Below are 19705 nucleotides of genomic sequence, written 5' to 3'. Positions count from 1 at the left end.
GCTGGAAGCAGCAAGTGTTGGTCCACCTTCTCCCTGGGATTGAGCCCAGAAAAGGGCAGGCCTGTTGGATAAATTGAAGGCAAGGCCAAAGGCAGCAGGGCTCTTGCCTACTGTCCTCTGAGTTTTTGGAGAAGGTCAGTGTAGCCTTGGAATAAGAGAATGGACCTTGTGTGGACCGGCTAAGAAAGGAGCGGTGAAGGTCAAAATGCTTACCCTCTGAAGGGAGGCTGAGCCTGGGCTGGAGCGTGGTCTTGGAAGCGACCTGCTGTGCCAAGCATTAAACCTTTAGTTCCTGGCACGAGAGGGATCTGGGGATAGGCCTGCCCAAGGCGGCTGGGCGGGCGAGGAGGAGGAGAGCCCAGGGGCTGGGGTAGCAGCTTTTACCAACCAGGAAGGAAGCATTGTATTATTTAATAACAAAGCATACCACAGGAGAATCAGTCCTGCCTGAGTTTCTGTGGTCTAGATGTTGAACTGATTGCCAGTGGGCCTGTTTTAGGACCCAAAGTGGTGGGGCTGATGTGGGCTTGGTGTCTGGAGCCTAGAAAGAGGACAAGAATCCCAGACACGGCCATAGAACCACGGAGAGCCGACAGGAAGTGACGTGGCAGCCCTGTATCCCACGAGGCCTCAGTGTGTCTGAGGGAGGCCGGACCAGTTCACCAGCAGCTTGGCCTTAGCTGGAAGCAGTGGTTGTTCTCAAGGACAGTCCCAAGCTACCCAGACCCCAGCAGATGCCAGCCAGCCCCAGGCCACTGAACCGCCTCGCTCTTCCCCCAGCGGCCGCCATATCTGGGAGGAGCAGGGAGAGGAGTAATGATGCCAAAGAGACCAAGTCCCTCAGAATTCGAGAAACCTCAAGAGACTCTTTAAATTGTTGAATTAAACTGGATTGAACTAAATTTAGTTCTGTGCTCAGACCCCTCCCCCCCTCAGCTGTTTCACAAAGAATGAAGAAAGTGTGCTTTCTTTGCACGCTCTCAGACCTAGTTCAGGGGAATTCGTTATCTTTTAGCCGAGAAGATGGGGATGATTTCCGGAACTGAGGAGTCAGACAGACGCAAGTTCACACTCTGCCGCGTACAGGCCACAGGCCGGGTGACCGGGGCAAGTCACTTCCCCTGTCTGTCGTCGTCTGCAAAATGGGCATAGTGACAGCTCTTTAGCTCTTTACGGGGTGGCTGTGGGCTCAGATGGGAACATCTGGCCCTTTATCAGGGCTCAGTAAATGAAAGCGACTGCAAACGCTAGCACTTCTGCTGAGACTTCTCCATGGAGTTTCAGACCTTCTGAAAATCTACAAGAATAGTACAAAGAATTCCCAGAGATCTTTCACCCAGTTTTCCCAAATATTAACATTTTACCACTTTAACCTTATCATTTCCTCTCTCTCTCTACACACACACACACATATAATTATATATAAATGTAGATATATGTGTATATATATAGCAGATATGATACTTTTTTATACCTAAGTATTTTACTGGAGCAGGGGAGGGTATAGCTCAGTGGTAGAGTGCGTATTTAGTACGCATGAGGTCCTGGGTTCAACCTCTACTACCTCCTTTAAAAAAACAAACAAAATTGGGGGGAGGGTATAGCTCAGTGGTAGAGTGCCTGCTTAGCATGCTCGAGGTCCTGGGTTCAATCCCCAATACTTCCACTAAGAAATGATAAAATAATAAACCTAGTTACCTCCCCCTCACAAAAAATAATAAAAAATAAAAAATTAAACAAACAAACAAAATAAACCTAACACCTACCTCCCTCCAAAAAACCCCAAACAAACAAAAATTTCACTGGATTTTCCCAAAAAACCAAAGGCATTTTCTGAGGTAACTATAGTACATTTATAAAAATCAAGACATTACTTTGACAAAATTCTATTGTCTAATCTTCAGATTAGCTAAAGGAAATCCCTGAATCACACAATCCATTCAGTTGTCATGTTTCTTTGATTTCCTTTCACCTGGAGCAGTTCTTTCCATCTTCCATGGCATTGACGGTTTTTAGGCGACCAGGCCGGTTGCCTTGTGTACTCTCAGTTTGTCTGGCATTTCTTCATGATTGGCTCCAGTTTTTGGTCGGAATTCTACAGAAGTGATGCCATGTTTCTCTCAGCGCATCATGTCAGAGGCAGCCGTTGTCCTTCTGAGGGCGGAAACAAGACAAAACAGATGAGGTGGTTTTCTGAATCTTAAACCTCACGTGTGCAGGGCTGTTTCCCACCCAGTGTCCTAACGACCCTCAGCTAAGCGTACATCCAACCTCTTAAATCCTGAAGATGCACCTAACAAACCAAGGAGACAAGATAATTCTAGGATAGAAGATTCCCCAAGATACTTTACAGATGGGGCTTCTAAGCCCAGAGAGGGAAAGTGACTTGTCCAAGGCCACACAGCTCCCACAGCACAGAGCCAGGACTTAGTCTTAAATCTTTAGCTCTCAAGTCAAGGCTATTTCCAAAGTAGAGGAAGAGCCACATGTTGGTAGGACAGGTCAGTTTGAAGGGGAAGCTTTGGGAGGAAGGGAGCTCCCCAGCCCTGGAGGAAGGCAGGGCCAGTCATGGGGGCGAGGGATGCTAGAGAAGGAATTTTTGCTCTGCATAGGTGCTGGGAAGTACTACTCAGAACACGGGCATTTCCCCAGAGAGTCACCGAATGGCTGAGCTGATGATGATAATCGTATCAGCCTTTAGTAAGTGCCAAATGCTTTCCATAGGTCATCTCACTTCATTCTGTCAGTCATTTGGTATTATTATCCTCCCTTGTTCTAGAAGGCAACTGAAGGTCTTCGTTAAGCAGCTTGCCCAGGCCGTACACCCAGTAAGTGGTGGAGCCAGGACTCCACCTCATCCTCTGGCACTTGATTTTGTCTTCCACACTCATCCCTCTTATACTTTTAAAATAACACTTTTTTCCCCCTAATTATAAAAGTAATACATGCTTGGAGAAAACTTGGAAAACAGAGCAGCACAAACAAGAAAGAAAGCAGAAGTCCATCATTTTCACTGTACGTGAATACCCACAAATTAAAAAAAATGTGTAAAATGTGACTTACAAATAAAATGGAATCAAACTATACATATTCTTGTGTATGTCCTGGTTTTTTTTTTTTTTTTAACATGTCAGTGTATCATGAACATTTCCATATGTGCTTAGTCTTCCAAAACAACATTTTTAGCACTGGGATGCCTCCTGAAATTTCTTTAAAAATTTCTCATTTTTATAACTTGAGTAGTATACTTAGAACGCATTGTGGGAAAATAAAAATAGATGAGCTTCAAAACATTCACCATGCTTTCATAATCCCTGCTAGCTTTTGTTACATATTTTGTCAAAATGGATATATACATTTTTAAATAACTTTAAAGAGTTATACATGTATTTTATAAAGTTACAAACCAGTGTGTGTATATATATGTATAGTACTCATATATAAAATATACGTACACCAGAAATTGACACAACATTGCAAACTGACTATACTTCAATAAAAAATAAAAAATATATAATATTCATATATACAATGTATTTTTACATGCATCAAGTTTCTTTAAATAGAATGGAGGTTAGAGGAGTTTCTCATACTGCTGATCAGGTGGATCCTTTGGGTTTAAAAGAAAGGAAAAGAACAACCATACAATGATGGGTACTGTAGGGGGTTCAGGGTAGGATGTGGAGATTCCCCACCGCATCTCCCACCTGGGTTTTTGAGGGCAGAGTGTTGAGTGGAACTGTTTATTGTGCCAAGGCTACATTTAAGTCTGAGAGCCAGGCAACAGTCAAATGGCCCAATTATGAAAACAGCTCAGGAAGGTGTTGTTCTGGGGACTTACAGAGATAGCAAGCCTTTCCTCTGTTGATGGAGCACATCGTGTTTCTCTGGTGATGCACCAAAGGAAGTGATTGTTTATACTGAGGGGCCATTTTTATGAAAAATAAACAATGCAGAGTGATGTCCTCATTGCCAGGTACTTTCCGCACATGGGGAGCGAGACAATTCCCTTCTTCTACTCATGCAGCCACTGGCTCAACAGAGGGATTCTCCTGGCTTACTTGGACTGCTATTGCTCATGTTTGCAAAACATATCCGACAAAGTACTCATTTCCAGAATATATAAATGATGCCTATAGATCAATAAGAAAAAGACAATCTAATAATAGAGTAGGCAAATATTTAAACAGACATTTTATAAAAGAAGATACACAAGTGGCCCATAAGCCCATGAAAAGATGCTCAAAGTCATTAAGCATCAGAGCAATGCAAATTAAATTGACAATGGGATACCACTGTGCACCACCAGAATGATTAACATGAAAAAGACAGACCGTAGTAGTGAGTGTTGGTGAGGCTATAGAGCAACTGGAATGCTAATATATTGCTGGTGGGAAAGTAACATGGACAACCACTTTGGAAAAACAGTTGCAGAGTTACTTATATAAATAGAAATATGTATATTCAAAGACTTCCCTAATGTTTGTAGCAGTTTTATTTATAATATCTCATAAATGGAAACAACCCAAGTGTCCAGCAAGTGAATGGATAAATTGAGTTACTTTCATATAGTACAATAATATTCAATAAAAAACAGTAACAATATACTGATTCAGAGAACATGAATTAATCTCAAAAACATTATGTTAAGCAAAAGAAGCCAGATACAAATGTGTATGTCCTAAGCAATTCCATTTATGTGAATTTTCAAAAAGGCAAAAACCCCCAAATGCCCATCAATAAATAATCGGATTAGGAAGATGTGATATATATAATGGAATATTACTCAACCATGAAAAAGAATAAATACTACCATTCCTAGACCTAGAGAATATTATGCTTAGTGAAATAAGTCAGACAGAGAAAAACAAATACTATATGATATCACTTATATGTGGAATCTAAAAATTAATACAAATGAATATATATACAAAACAAAAGTAGACTCACAGACATAGAAAACAAATTTGTAGTTACCAAAGGGAAGGGGAAGGGGGAAAGAACAAATTAGAGGTATAGCATTGACAGATATGAACTACTTTATATAAAATAGATAAGCAACACAGATTTACTGTAAAACAGAGGGAATTATACCCATTATCTTGTAATACCTATAATGGAATATAATCTGCAGAAATACTGAATCACTATGTTGTACACCTGAAACCAACACAATATTTTAAATCAATTATACTTCAAAAAAATCCAGTTTGAATAGTCAGATAGACAAAGAAAAAAAAAAAGGCAAAACTGAATTGATTTAAGAAGTAAGAAAGTAAGTTAAATAAAAAACAAAAAACCCCTTATTTCTCTCTCTCTCTTTGAGCACGTGTAGTTGAATTTGGGTAAGTTATCTTGCTTATGATCCAAATCCATTTGTCTTATAAAGAAAAACAAACACTGTGCTGTTCTCTAGTGATACAACAGTAAATAGAACAAACAGAGGTTTTGCCATCATGGAGTCTACAACCTGTGGAAGAAAAAGACATTAAACAAGAAATAAATTGAAATTACCCATGGTGGCAAAGGCCATGAAGAGAACAGTGACTGAGAATAAGGGAGGGATGTCTGGAGGGAGGTGGACCTCATGAGCTATCAGAGTAACCTCTCTGGGATTACCTGGGTACCTGAGTAACCTGGGATCTGTAGGATGAGAAATCGTGCTTGCAAAGAATTGGGAGGGGGTTTGCAGATGAGTATTTCAGATAGAGCAGCATGTGTGTAGGACGTTGAGGGGAAGGGTGGCTTGTTCCTGAAACTGGGAGAATGGTTTTGTGGCTAACGGTACGCAAGGGGAGAGGGATACAAGATGAGGTTTGAGAGGACTGTTAATAGCTAGATCAGATTCTCAAAGGAGAGATACTGCCATCTAGAGGTTACTTGGGGAATTTACTAGGGGCATTTTTTTACTCTTCAAAATTAATGGTACCCTTCCTGGAATTTGTAGATAGGGGACCTGGGAAGCTAGATGGCATGCAACATGTGTGACTGTTCTGGAAAATGAAGTATTGGCCCATTTTGCAAACAAAATTAAAATGTCCTGCTAGAACACATCATGGAAAAACCCCTTACTGAGTTGCCTCAATAGAGAATCATGGCTTCTCATTTAAATTCACAGACCAAGAGGCCCTTGACTGACTTAGAGGCCGGTCCCTTAGAGGGAGGGAGGACTCTATAACAATGTTGCAAGTATATACTGAAAATTTTCCTTCAGGCTAAGGCGACTGTGGCCATTTACCACGGTGATTATACACTTGGGAAAGGCAATGCTATTTTTGAGTTGACACTAATAACTAGGGACCCAAAATGCCATGTTTAAATATTGATGGTGAGGATCCTGAGTGGTGGGGAGTGGGAGGGAAGGACTGGATGAAACTTCCAGGATATCAGTAGTGATTCCAGGAGTCTTCCAGTTAGATGGTGCCCAGTAACCAAATGGGAAAGGAAATTAGAGGGAAAGATTGATTGAAAGGATAATCTAAACTCACACACAGAAAAACAGTGTATCGGTTTTCTATCACTGCATTACAAACCACTCTAAAACCTAGTGGATTAAAATAACAACTATTCACTATTTCTCAGAATTCCCATTTTCTTAACATATTTATAATAGTTATTTTAAAGTTGTCTATTGCTTCTACAACTAAAGATACAAAGAAGGAACCACAACGAGATGGGCAGGAGGGGTGGCGTCATGGTATAGTCAAGACCCGCATCCCCACAAAAGGGAGAGCAATTGCAGTTGAGGGTCTCCCTGAGGAGCAAGGGGTCTGAGTCTCGCATCAGGCTGCCAGCCTAGGGGTCCTGCACCAGGAAGATGAACCTCCCGAATGTTTGGCTTTGAAGGCCAGCGGGGCTTACTTTCAGGACAGCCAGAGGGCTGTGGGAAAGACTCCACTCTTAAAAGGCGCACACCAAATCTCACATACTCCGGGACCCAGGGCAGAAGCCGTCATTTGAAAAGAGCCTGGGTCAGAGATACTTGCTAATCTTGGAGAGCCTCTTGGAGAGGCAGGAGGCAACTGGAGCTCACCTCGGGGACACAGACCCTGGTGGCAGCCGTTTTGGGGAGTTTATCCTGCCATGTGGACACTGATGCTGGCGAGTGCCATTTTGGAATCCTCCCTCTAGCTTATTAGTTCTGGGGCAACTGATTCCACCCACTAACCTTTTGGCACTAGTACTGGGACACCCCAGGCCAAGCAACAAGCTGGGCAGGGACACAAGCCCCACTACCGGCAGGCCTACTGCCCTAAGACCCCCTGGAGCCCACAGCTGCCCTTGTCCTGGCTCTGCCACTAGAGAGCCCAGGACCCAGCCCTGCACACCAGCACACTAGCACTAGCCCTGGACCCCAAGGACCCTGCAGCCAGAGACCCTAGGACCCTGGTCTACCTGGTGAGTGGGCGCTAGCCCCAGGACCCCCTTGGCCCCAGCTCCACGCACCAGTCTGCCAACACCAACCCCAGGACCCTTGGGTCCTACAGCCAGAGACCCTAGGTCCCACAACAGGCCTTTATCCACCAATGGGTGAGCACCAGCCTTGGGATCCCCTGAGTCCTGTCCCCACCCACCAGAAGGTGGTTAACAGCCCCACGAACACTGCAACCCTGCAGCCTCTCATTCCAAGACCCTGTTCACCCATCAGCAGGCCAATACTAGATCTGGACCCCTGGCCCCACAACCTCTCACTCCAGGACCTGGCTCTGCCCACCAGTGGGCCAGCACTAGTCCCAGGACCAACTCTACAGCCAGCAGCCTCATTACCCAGCCCTGCCAAACAGTGGCTGGCAGCCTCAGCATGAGTCAGGGCCTGGCAACCAACTGGACTGGGGGCCAGCTATGCTTACTAGACCCCCCACAGTCGTCAGCCTGCAACAACAGGAGGACTCACGCAGCCCACATAGAGGGCACCCCTCGAGCATAGAGCTCTGGTGACTGGAGGTGGGTGCACTACTGGGATACATAGGACGTCTCCTACAAAAGGCCACCTCTCCGAGGCTGGGAAATAGAACCAAACTACCAGATACATAGAAAAAACCCCCAACAAATTAGGCAAAATGAGGCAACAGAGGAATATGTTTCAAATGAAGGAACAAGATAAAACCCCAGAAGAACTCAGTAAAGGGGAGGTAGGCAATCTACCCTACAGAGAGTTCAAGGTAATTATCCTGAAGATGTTCAAAGAACTTGGGAGAAGATTGAATGAACAGAGAGAGAAGTTAGAAGTTTTTAACAAAGAGTTAGAAAATATAAAGAAGAACCCAACAGAGACAAATAATACAGTAACTGACATGACAAATATACTAGAGGAAATCAATAGTAGATTAAATGATACAGAGGAATGAACCAATGAGCTGCAAGACAGAGAAGTGGAAATCACTGAAGCTGAACAGAAAAAATAAAGAAGAAAAAAAAAATGAGGACAGTTTGAGAGACCTCTGGGACGACATCAAGTGTACTAATATTCACATTATAGGGGTCCCAGGATGAGAAGAGAGAGAGAAAGGGGCAGAGAATATACTTGAAGACATAAAGCTGAAAATGTCCCTAACCTGGGAAAGGAAACAGACATTCGGGTCTGGGAAGCACAGAGTCCCAAAGAGGATCACACCACCAGACATTGTAATAAAAATGGCAAAAATTAAAGAAAGAATATTAAAAGCAGCCAGGGATAAGCAACAAGTTATGTACAAAGGAACTCCCATAAGGCTATCAGCTGACTTTCAGCAGAAACTCTGCGGGCCAGAAGGGAATAGCATGATATGTTGAAAGCGATGAAAGGGAAAAACCTACAATCAGGAATACTCTACCTGGCAAGGTTTTCATTCAGATTTGATGGAGAGATTGAAAGCTTTACAGACGAAAGCTAAAAGAGTTCAGCTTCACCAAACCAGCTTTACAATAAATATTAAAGGAAATTCTCTAAGAATAGAAAGAGAGATCAAATTTGTGATTCCTAGAGGTAAGGTAGAGGGAGAGAAGTTGGATGAAAGCTGTCAAAAGGCACAAACTGCCAGTTATAAGATACATAAGTACTAGGGATGTGATGTACAACATGATAAGTATAATTAACACTGCTGTATATTATATATGAAAGTTGTTAAGAGAGTAAATCCTGAGAGTTCTCATCATAAGACAAATTTTTTTTCTAGTGCTTTAACTTTGTATCTATGTGAGATGAGGGAAGTTCACTAAACTTATCGTGATAATCACTTCATGATGTATGTAAGTCAAATCATTATGCTGTGCACCTTAAATGTATATAGTGTATAAGTTAAACATATATCAGGTGACATATAGTGCTATATGCCAATTATATCTTAATCAAACCAGAAGAAAGAAGTTGTCTGTTAATTCCAACAACTGCGCCATCTTTGGGTCTGCTTCTATTGATTACTTTGATTCTTGATTGTGTCATATTTTCCTTCTTCTGAACATGTCTTTTAACTTTGAAATATTCTGTGCCAGAAATTGTATTCAAAAGAACTATAGAGACTAGAATAAGTTTTTTTTTTTTTTTTTTTTTACTCAAGGAGAGCATATCCTTTCTTCTGTTAGCTAATTGGTTCTGGTTGTTAACACACTTCTGCAAACCAAGACAACAAAATGTTTTTAGTTCTTGTTGCGTTACCACGTAGGTAAAAAGAAAAGTTTGGAATTTCAGAGTAATGATTTATGAGATGATAATGAGGTCACAGAGATGAATATTATAGCTAAAGACAGCCGGTAAGAGCACCATGGAATTACTGAGAACAACCTGAGTTAATCTCTGAAAATGAACACATTTATACCTAAAGCCTTTACCTTAAAAATTCTAGAAACATAAGGATACATAAGCACACTTTTCATTAGCTGCCAGAATGATATTATCACATGTTGCATAGATTCCAGAAAATTCCACTGCACACTTGTGAGAGTGAGATTGAAAAAGGCAAAGAATGATTATTATGATGAGAATAGTTTTGACTTAATGGACCACCTGAAAGAGGACCTTCTGAGAACAGCTATGTAGACTAACAGGCAAACACAAAGGTCAGCCAGAGATGTTTATTGACAGAGCTCGGGCATCCATCGGGGTCAGACTCAGGGTAGCTTCATCTGCATTTTGATGGCTTTAGGCTTCAAAGAACTTAAAATCTCCTTAACGTTTCTCTTGGCTGGTACTTGGGCTTCACACAGCACATTTTATTATTTGTGCAGTAAACATAGACGCTTTCCTTCTTGAAGCATCTCTGACGGCATCTGCCACGAAGATTCCAGCATTTTTGGGTGCCACCTGACACACAAAAAAGAAAGAAGAATGGAGATGGTGTCAGTTCTAAGAAGAGGTAGGTTCTGGGTTTGGAAGATCTTAAAAGGGTTAAAACAGATGTGATAGAGGGTGCTCAGTTTCCTCTGGCTTCCATCTGTATCTCTTGCTTCCCCTTTATTAGGTCTCTTGTGATTACACTGAGTGCACCCAGAAATGCCAAGATAATCTCCCCATCTCAAGATCCTTAACTTAATCACACCTGCAAAATCTCCTTTACCATGTAAGGTAATATATTCATAGGTTCTGGGGATTAGGGCTTGGAAAGCTTTGGGGAGTCATTATTTAGCCCACTACATTACGCAAAAGATAAAAACCATAACACATTTCAGAGAAAGAAAGGAAGACATAAAGAAATGAAGAGAGCCACCATGTTCATGGATTCAAAGACTTAATTTTGATAAGATCTCAATTCTCCTTAAATTAATCAACACAGTCCCAAGAAAAATTCCAGCAGGCTATTTTGTAGAATTGAAAAGCTGAGTCTAAAATTTATGTGAAAATGCAAAGGACCTGAAACAGCTAAAACGATTTTTAAAACAACAAAGTTTGAGGACTTACACTACCTGATTTCAAGCTTTACTACAAAGCCGGAGTAACCAAGACAACATGGTATTGGCATAAGGACAGACATATAGATCAGTGGAATGGCAGAGAGAGTCCATAAGTTGATCCCAACCTATATGGTCAATTGATTTTCAACAAAGATGTCAAGGTAATTCAAAGAGGGAAACAGAAATCCTTTTCATTAAACGATGTTAGCATATCCATGTGCAAATAAGTGAACCTCAACCTTTATCTCACACTATACACAAAAATTACCTTGAAATGAATTATGGACCTAAATGTAAGAGCTAAAACAATACAGCATCTGGAAGAAACCATAGGAGAAAATGTTCGAATACTTTGGACTTCTTCAAAACTAAAAGTTCTTGCTTTTCAAAAGACACTTGTTAAGTAAATCAAAAGGCAATTTATAGTCTAGAAGAAAGTATTTACAAAGGGTATATCTTACAAAGAAAGTTTACCTAGAATACATACAACACACAAAAAACCTGATTAAAAGTGGGCATTACACCAAAGAAGACATAAATGGCAAATAAACACAACAAAATGTTTCATATGATTAGTCATTAAGTATTTTAGCTATCAGTAAAACAATGAAAACTACATGCCCACTAGAATGGTTAAAATGGAAAGACAGACAATCCATGTGTTGACAAAGATGCGGAGCAACTGTAAATCTCGTATCGTTAGTAGGAATGCAAAATGGTACAGCCACTTTGGAAAACGGTTTGCAGTTTTTTATAAAGTTTATCATAACCTTAATCATACAACCCAGGAACTCCACCCTTAGGTATTTAGAGAAATAAAGACTTGCATTGACCCTTTCAGAATAGCTCTATTTACAACAGCGAAAAACTGGAAACTGCCCAAACATCTAACAATTAGTTAATTGATAAACAAATTGTAGTTTATGTTCATACAATGGACTACTACTCACCAACACAAAGAAACAAGCTACTGACACACGAACATGGTTGAATCACAAAAGCATTATGCTAAGTTAAAGAAGCCGGGCACAAAAGTCTTCATGTTGTATAATTTCAAAAGGCCAAACTAAAGTGACAGAATATAGATTAGTCATAGCTGGTGGCTGAGGGACCCAAGAGGTGACTGATAGCAAAGGGGAATGAGAGCTTTTTTCAGGGTAATGGAAATGTATTAAACCACAATTGCAGTGGTGGTTATGTGAGTGTATAAATTTGTTGAAACTCGTGTTGTATACTTAAAATGTGGACATTTAATCTTACACAAATGATAATTTAATAAAACTGATAAAAACGATAAGAAAAAAGTTCAATAGAAAGCAACAAATATTAAAGATAGGCAGAGGAGATTCAATACAGAGACAAGATGAGACCTTGAGAAATAAAATCAGAGCAAGAAGTCAGAAGAAATACTACAAACTATAATTCAAGAGAACGTTCTTTAAACAAAAGGTGACTTGAAAATGCTGAAGGAGTACACAGCTTATCTGAGAATATTGGTGTGGAAGAAAGAACATACTGAAGTAATACGGAATAGTCTGAGTACAAAACCTGTAGTCCTCACTTTGAATAGGAATTATCAATATGAATTCATGAGGTATTTCATGTGTATTCAATGTGTTGATTTTGCTACCTGTTCTATCTACTGTAAAGATGTAGAGAGAAGAACCAGTTTAGTAGCGTTGAATATTGCTGGCATCTAGATCACAGTTCTGAAATGCCATTTTCTTACTAAAAAAAATTAGGGCTTCTTGAAGAAATGGCTAGTTCAAGGTCTGGCGCAGGAATTGTTCACGATGAGCCCAGTATATCTTGTCACACCAGATAACTAATTGTGAACCAGTGAAACTTCTTTTGTTAATGAACAAAAGGACAAAGTGCTGAGAAACCCTGTTTTCTCAAATCAATCCTGTCAGAAGCTTTGTATTTGAAATACCTTCCCCACAAATCCACATGACCCACCCCTTATCCTCCCTCAGGTCACAGTGAGCCATTCCACGAATACTCCTTTCAAATGGCAAATCCATATTCTGCTGGTAATCTTTGTCCCCTTTCCTGCCTGTTTTGTTCTTTATACTCACAATCTGACATTCTGTATGTTTCACTTTCTTAAAAATTTTTTTCTGCCTCCCTCAATAGAATGTAAGCTCCAAGAGCCTGAAGTATTCTTGCTTTTCTTTTTTTTGGGGGGGGGGGAGGGAGGGAGATAATTAGGTTTTATTTTTATTTATTTACTAATATTTTTATGGAGGTACTGGGGATTGAACCCAGAACCCTGTGCATCCTAAGTACACACTCTACCACTGAGCTATACCCTCCCCCTTGAAGGCTTTTCTTACCTTGTTTTGTTCTGTTTTGTTCACTGCTCTACCTCCTGTACCTACCACAGTGCCTGGAACATGAAATCCATTCAATCACGTTTATTGAATGAACTGATTGACTAAATCATGACATATCAAGTTACTTTCTCCTAAATCCAGGTGTAATCTTGGAGAAGGAGAAATGCTCAAAGATGGAGTATTTATTCCAAAGAGACGGAATTAACTCGAAACTGTTTTAAGTCAGAACAGATGAACATTTAATTGCTAAGTGCCCTCCACCACTGTCCTGGCAGCAGGATGGAAGTTCCTGGGAAAATCTAGGTGAGTTATAGAAAATGAAGAGGCTACATTTTTTTTTTTTGCACACCAAAGTTTCAGTGTGTTCAATGTTGTTCCCTCAACCCTAGATGGCTATATGCATGGCTCTGTTATAGCAGTTTGAGAAATGAGGAAATTGAAATTCTGGGCTGACCATGGGCACCCCAGGACCCTGGATCCCCTCTGGCACTCTGGGTTGAAATGCTATTTCACGTCTCTCGCAGTGAGTTCCTCCCAGGCCATGTCACTGATCTCTGTGGTCCTAGCTCCCAACACCAGAGCTAGGCACAGAGACAGCAACAAATAAATATGAGCTCTCCTCTCTCCTTAAGGTGGCTGCAGTCTTTACGAAGCCTAGATCATTCTGGGGACAATTTTGTGAAAGGGCCACTACTATCCCATCCTCTCCCTGCTCCTCCCGCCCACCTCTTCCGTTCTTCCTCACACGTGGGGCCACCCGGGCATGCTCCCTGGGAGAGTGGGTTGGGGTGGCTGAGCCAGAAGCTCTAGGTGTAGTTGATGCCTAAGATCTGGCGCCTGCCGCCGGTGCGGGCTCCTCCTCCATGTGACTCCGTGAGGTGACCTACAGAGGCCGGGCATCCCATCCTCCCCATCCGTGGGATTCTGTGACCAGGTCTCACTCTCCACACCCTGCCCCTTCCCTGAAGAGGTCCAGGTTACCTGGAGTGAGCTGGGACAAGAGCAGCAGTGCAGCCAGAGTCAGCAAAAGGAGCTTCATGGCTGGAAGTGGCCAAGTGAAGCTGCAAGTCCGATGTGCTGGCAAAGCTAATTGGGGGAGAGCTCTGGCCTCTCTGGCTTCCCCTCCCTTGGTCCAACCGGAACAGATGTCACCCGCACGTGCCCTCAGCTGACCACGGGCACGGCCCCCTCGCCCCGTGAGCCCGCAGTGTGCAGCCACACGCCCTGAGCTGGCACGCTTCCTTCGTCATTTAGGTCAAGCAACAAGGTCCCACATCCAAGACCTCGTACGCATCCTTCCACCCGGCTCTAAACCGCCGGCACCAACGGACCACAAGGGGGCGCCACGCACAAGGACTCCAGAAGGTCGAGGCCGACTTCGCAGGGAAAATGGCAATGAACCGTGTTTGGAGGCATAAATACCAAAGCGCCAGGCGATGAGCTGAAATGAGGTTCTAGGCGAAGGGAAGTCTGTACCAAGGTTTCTGTTGGTGTGGAATATGAGAAATAGGAGGTAACTGGGGCAGAAACTGGCAGGAGAATGGTAGTAAGAGATGAAGCTCCCGCACCAGCCTGGCTGTGCCGTCTCAGTACCAGTAGCCGCAGCGCCCAGCCACCCGAGGGCTGACCAGGCAGTGGACCTTACCCACAGAGCCAGACCTTCTGGGCGCCAGGCTGTGCCCCTTCCTCAGAGATCCAAGAACCAGTTATTGGGTCCCTCTGAACACTCAAGTTTTGAAAATCCGTCCTCTTCCCTCAGTTCCCACAGCCCGGGGCGGGGGGCGGGGGTGGTTACTGTTTCCGCAGGGTCTTCGGTTTGCTCATTTTCAGCCTTCCAACAACCGTGCAGCCAATTCCTTATATGAAATACCCTATGTGGCTTCCGTTTCCCAGCTGAACCCTACTTGATACAGCAGTCAAGGGTGGAAAAGCATATGTAGGATTTACAAGACAAAATAACACTGAAAAACCATTTCCATAGGGGCAGAAAACATATCAAGGATGATGAAGAATGAAAGGTAAGTGAAAGAGTGAGGTCAGTAGGTGTAAACAACTCCTAAAATCTTTACCGGGGGCGGGGAATAGCTCCAGCGGTAGAGTGCATCCTTAGCACAAAGTCCTGGGTTCAAACCTCAGTACCTCCATTAAAATAAACAAATAAATTAAAAAAAAAAAAAAACCCTAACCAGTCCCCTTAACATTAAATTAAAACCTTTACAAGAGGAGACAGAAGCTAGGAAGGGACTCAGTGCCCAATGACTAGAAATCCACCATTGTCTGTGTTCATTTCTAAGGAGGTTCATTTTTCAAATATGTATTAGTTAAGGCTCATTCAGGGAAGCAGCAGAATGCCATCAGCATTCGGTAATAAGGATTTTATTATAACGATGAGACACTATTCAATTGTGGGAGAAGCTGGGAAGAAAGATCTGTGCTGGGGGTAGTGGGATCACTAAGGGAGCTGGCGTAGAAGTCTGTGAAAGGTCATTTGTTCTTCAAAGCAACTGCCTGTTTGAGTTCATAGAGGCGTGTTGAGCGGTGGGCCTGGGCCCAGGGTCACTTTGGTCAGCAGGGCTGGCAGTTGGGAAGGAGAGCTGACGTGTAGCAGGGAACAGCGAGGACAGACTGAAACCTACAAACCTCTGTGATTCTGTCCCTCACCAGCTCTGACCAATGACAACCTTCAGAGCACGGTGATGCTGCTTCATCCCCATCTCCCAGATCTCATGAAAAAGCAAGCAAGCAAGCAAGCAAGCAAGCAAGCAAGCAAGCAAGTTTGTGGCAAATCCTAACTCGATTCCACACAGGGAAAGGAATTGCAAAATGTAATTTCATCCTTGCTTGGGCTGTCTGAGTACCTGCCAGGCTAGCTACAAAAACATCATCAAATACATAAGTTCAAACTCATAGAATTGTATGCGTTAAGTATATACAGTTTTTTTGTATACCGATCATACTTCAACAAAGCTGTAAAGAAATTGCAAAATGTGATTTTCCATTCTAGTGGCTAGAGAATATGGCAGAAATGTAACTGTTGGATTCATTCCTCCCTTAGAGAAGAGACCCTACTGTTTAAAATGCCAGGATATACAGAGGATTTGGGTATTGAGGGTGGGAGAGGCAGAGCTGAACATATCTTGTCCTGACTCTGCGACTAACATTCTGTGTGATTTTGGGAGAATCACTTTTTCCCCTGGGCCTCCATCTCTTCAATCAGTATTTGGGGCAGACGGGCAGTAGGGAATGTATCATATATAGTTCTCTAGGTGCTGAAATGACATAAAAAGTGAAAGAATGAAGCAGTTTATGTTTTAAACATCGAAACAGGGCAAGGTAATTGGATTTGCACCTGAGGGTTGTCTGGGTTGACTTCTTCTGTCACCAAGTCTTTGAAACAGTTAGGTCGGAGGTCCTATCCCTTGACCCCAATTCCCGAATACACTGTGTGGCTCTTGCAAAATCACAGTCTGTCTCTGGGCCAGCTCCTTGCATAATCAGTGTACTAATTTTGCTTTTAAGCCACCAACTTTGTGGTAATTTTTTTTACTCTTATTTTTTTATTGAAGTGTAGTTGATTGATGATGTTAGTTTCAGGTGTGCTTTGCTCTGGTTTTAAAGCCTTTGTTATCCTCCTGAAGACCCCAGAATAGGTGTAACCACATAAGCTGTCTTAGTTACAGGGGACAGGGGAGCTGGGGAAGATTCTGGAACGTGTGCACCTCTGAGCACACCTCAGACATCATAGCCTGTCCGTGGTGAGTCAGGAGGGCCAACTTCCCAATTGAACCAGGAATCCAAAAAAAAAAAAAGAATTCAAATGACAGTGAGGTATCATTTCTCCAAATTGGCAAGAATACTGTTCCATTAATAATTCCAGAATTTGTAGGATATAGGGAAAGAGTAAGGTCTTGATCATGGAAATGCAAGCTGGTGCAACCTCTTTTGGAGTGTGTTTGCCAATACCCAAAGTCTTTAAACTGTGCATGTCCTGCTATCCAGCAACTTCAATTCCAGGACTTGGTAGAAGGGCATTATACAATGATAAAGGCATCAATACAAGAAGAGGATATAACATTTATTAAAATATATGCACCTAATATAGGAGCACCTGAATATATAAAGCAAATATTAGCAGACACAAAGGGAGAGCTTGAAAATAATACAATAACAGTAAGAGAGTTTAGTGCCCCGCTTACATCAATGGACAGGTCATCCAGATAGACAATCAACAGGAAACAGTAGTTTTAAATGATATATTAGACCTGTTGGACTTAATAGATATCTATAGAACATTCAATTCCAAAATAGCAGAATACACATTCTTCTCAAGTGCCCATGGACTGTTCTCCAGGATAGATCACACGCTGACTAACTTACTTCACTTAGTATGATCATCTCTAGATGTTCTCTAACATCTCCCAGTGTTGTAGAGAACAGAACGGGGAATCCAGTGAGATCAAAGCGGATCACAACATTAGAGAAGGTAGAGGTGCTCAGAGAGAGCCCTCCAGACACCTGCAAAGGATCCTCAAGACTTCAGCTCAATAATTACCATGGTATGTATTAGAAAACCACCCAATCCCGGGCCATTTAAAAGGGAAAAATCCTTGGTATTTACATAGGGCTACAAATCACTCTGGTTTCATACAGCAAGAATAAAAACTTTTGGGCTTTCTATATATAGTATCATGTCATCTGCAAATAGTAACAATTTTACTTCTTCCCTTCCAATCTGGATGCTTTTTATCTCTTCTTCTTGTCTGAGTGCTGTGGCTGGGACTTCCAGCACTATAATAAATAGACGTGGTGAGAGTGGGCTTTCTTGTCTTGTTTCTGATTTTAGAGAAAAAGCTTTTCACCATTAAGTATAATGTTAGCTGTGGGTTTGTCATAAATGGCCTTAATTATGTTGAGATATGTTCCCTCTATACCAACTTTGATGAGAATTTTTCTCATGAACTGATGTTAAACTTTTTCAGATACTCTTTCTGCATTTATTGAGATTATCATGTGACTTTTATCCTTCCTTTTGCAAGTGTGGAATATCATATTAATTGATTTGTGAATATTGAACCATTCTTGCATCCCTGGAATTAGCCCCCCTTGATCATGTGTATGATCCTTTTTACGTATTGTTGAACTCATTTTGCTAATATTTGTTGAGAATTTTTGCATCTATAGTGATCAAAGATATTGACCTGTAATTTTCTTCTTTTGTTGTGTCTTTGTTTATTTTTGGTATCAGGGTAATGGTGACCTCATGGAATGAATTTGAGAGTGCTCCCTTCTCTTCGATTTTTTTGGGAATAGTTTGAGAAGGATAGATATTAGCTCTTTTTCTTTTATTGAAGCACAGGTGACCAACAAAGTGTTAGTTTCTGGTGTACAGCATAGTGTATAAGTTATACACATATATATATATATATATATATTTCATTATAGAATATTATATAGAACATTATACAAGATATTGAATGTAGTAACCTTGTTGCTTATCTGTTTTATATATAGTAGTTTGTATCTGCTAATCCCAGACTTCTAATTTATCCTTCCTCCCTCCTTTTCCCCTTTGGTAACTGTAAGTTTGTTTTCTAAGTCTGTGAGTCTGTTTCTGTTTTGCAAATAAGTTCATTTGTATCATTTTTTAAGATTTCACATATAAGTGCTACCATATAATACTTGTCTTTCTCTGTCTGACCTAACTTCACTTAATATGGTCATCTCTAGTCCTTCCATGTTGTTGCAAATGGCATTATTTCATTATTTTTTATGGCCGAGTAGTATTCCATTGTATATATGTATATATACCACAACTTCTTTATTCAATCATCTGTGGATGGACATTTAGGTTGCTTCCATGTCTTCACTATTGTAAATAGTGTTGCTATGACATTAGGGTGCATGTATCTTTTTGAATTAGAGTTTTCTTTAGATATATGCCCAGGAGTGGGATGGCTGGACCATATGGTAAATCTATCTTTAGTTCTTTAAGGAATTTCCATGATGTTTTCCATAGTGGCTGCACCAAACTACATTCCCTTCAACAATGTAGGGGGATTCCCTTTTCTTCACCCCTCTCCAGCATTTATTATTTGTGGACTTCTTAATGATGGTCATTTTGACTGGTGTGAGGTGATACCTCATTGTAGTTCTCATTTGCATTAGCTCTTCCTTATATGTTTGGTAGAATTTCCTTGTGAAGCTGTCAAGTCCTGGACTTTTGTTTGCTAAGAGTATTTTTATCATGAATTCAAATTCATTACTAGTCATCAGTCTGTTCAAATTATCTATTCTTGACTCAGTCTTGGTAAGTTTTCTCTTTCTGCAAATTTGTCCATTTCTTCTAGGCTGTCCAGTTTGTTACCATATAACTGTTTGTAGTGTTTTCTTATGATTTTTGTATCTCTGTGATATTGGTTGTTGTTTCCCCTCTTTCATTTCTTATTTTGTTTATTTGGGTCCTCTCTTTTCTTTTCTTTTCTTTTTTTCCTTAATGAGCCTAG

The 19705-nt window shown here is 41.5% G+C and overlaps 1 protein-coding gene and 1 non-coding gene across 2 annotated transcripts; both read right to left on the bottom strand.

Annotated features, from left to right (window-relative positions):
• Positions 1-10133: 10133 nt before the first annotated feature.
• DEFB123 (defensin beta 123) lies at positions 10134-14299 on the bottom strand. The gene is made up of 2 exons (XM_032461192.1): positions 14184-14299; positions 10134-10279 (listed from the first exon to the last, which is right to left on the bottom strand). The coding sequence occupies exons 1-2, from the start codon at positions 14239-14241 to the stop codon at positions 10134-10136; spliced, it is 204 nt and encodes a 67-aa protein (XP_032317083.1). The 5' UTR covers positions 14242-14299.
• TRNAP-AGG lies at positions 13110-13181 on the bottom strand. The gene has a single exon. It is a non-coding gene; the product is annotated as a tRNA-Pro (tRNA).
• Positions 14300-19705: the final 5406 nt, after the last annotated feature.

The sequence above is a fragment of the Camelus ferus genome, chromosome 19 (assembly GCF_009834535.1).
Source record: "Camelus ferus isolate YT-003-E chromosome 19, BCGSAC_Cfer_1.0, whole genome shotgun sequence".
Lineage (NCBI taxonomy): Eukaryota > Metazoa > Chordata > Mammalia > Artiodactyla > Camelidae > Camelus > Camelus ferus.
This window is presented reverse-complemented; position numbering and strand designations above follow the sequence as displayed.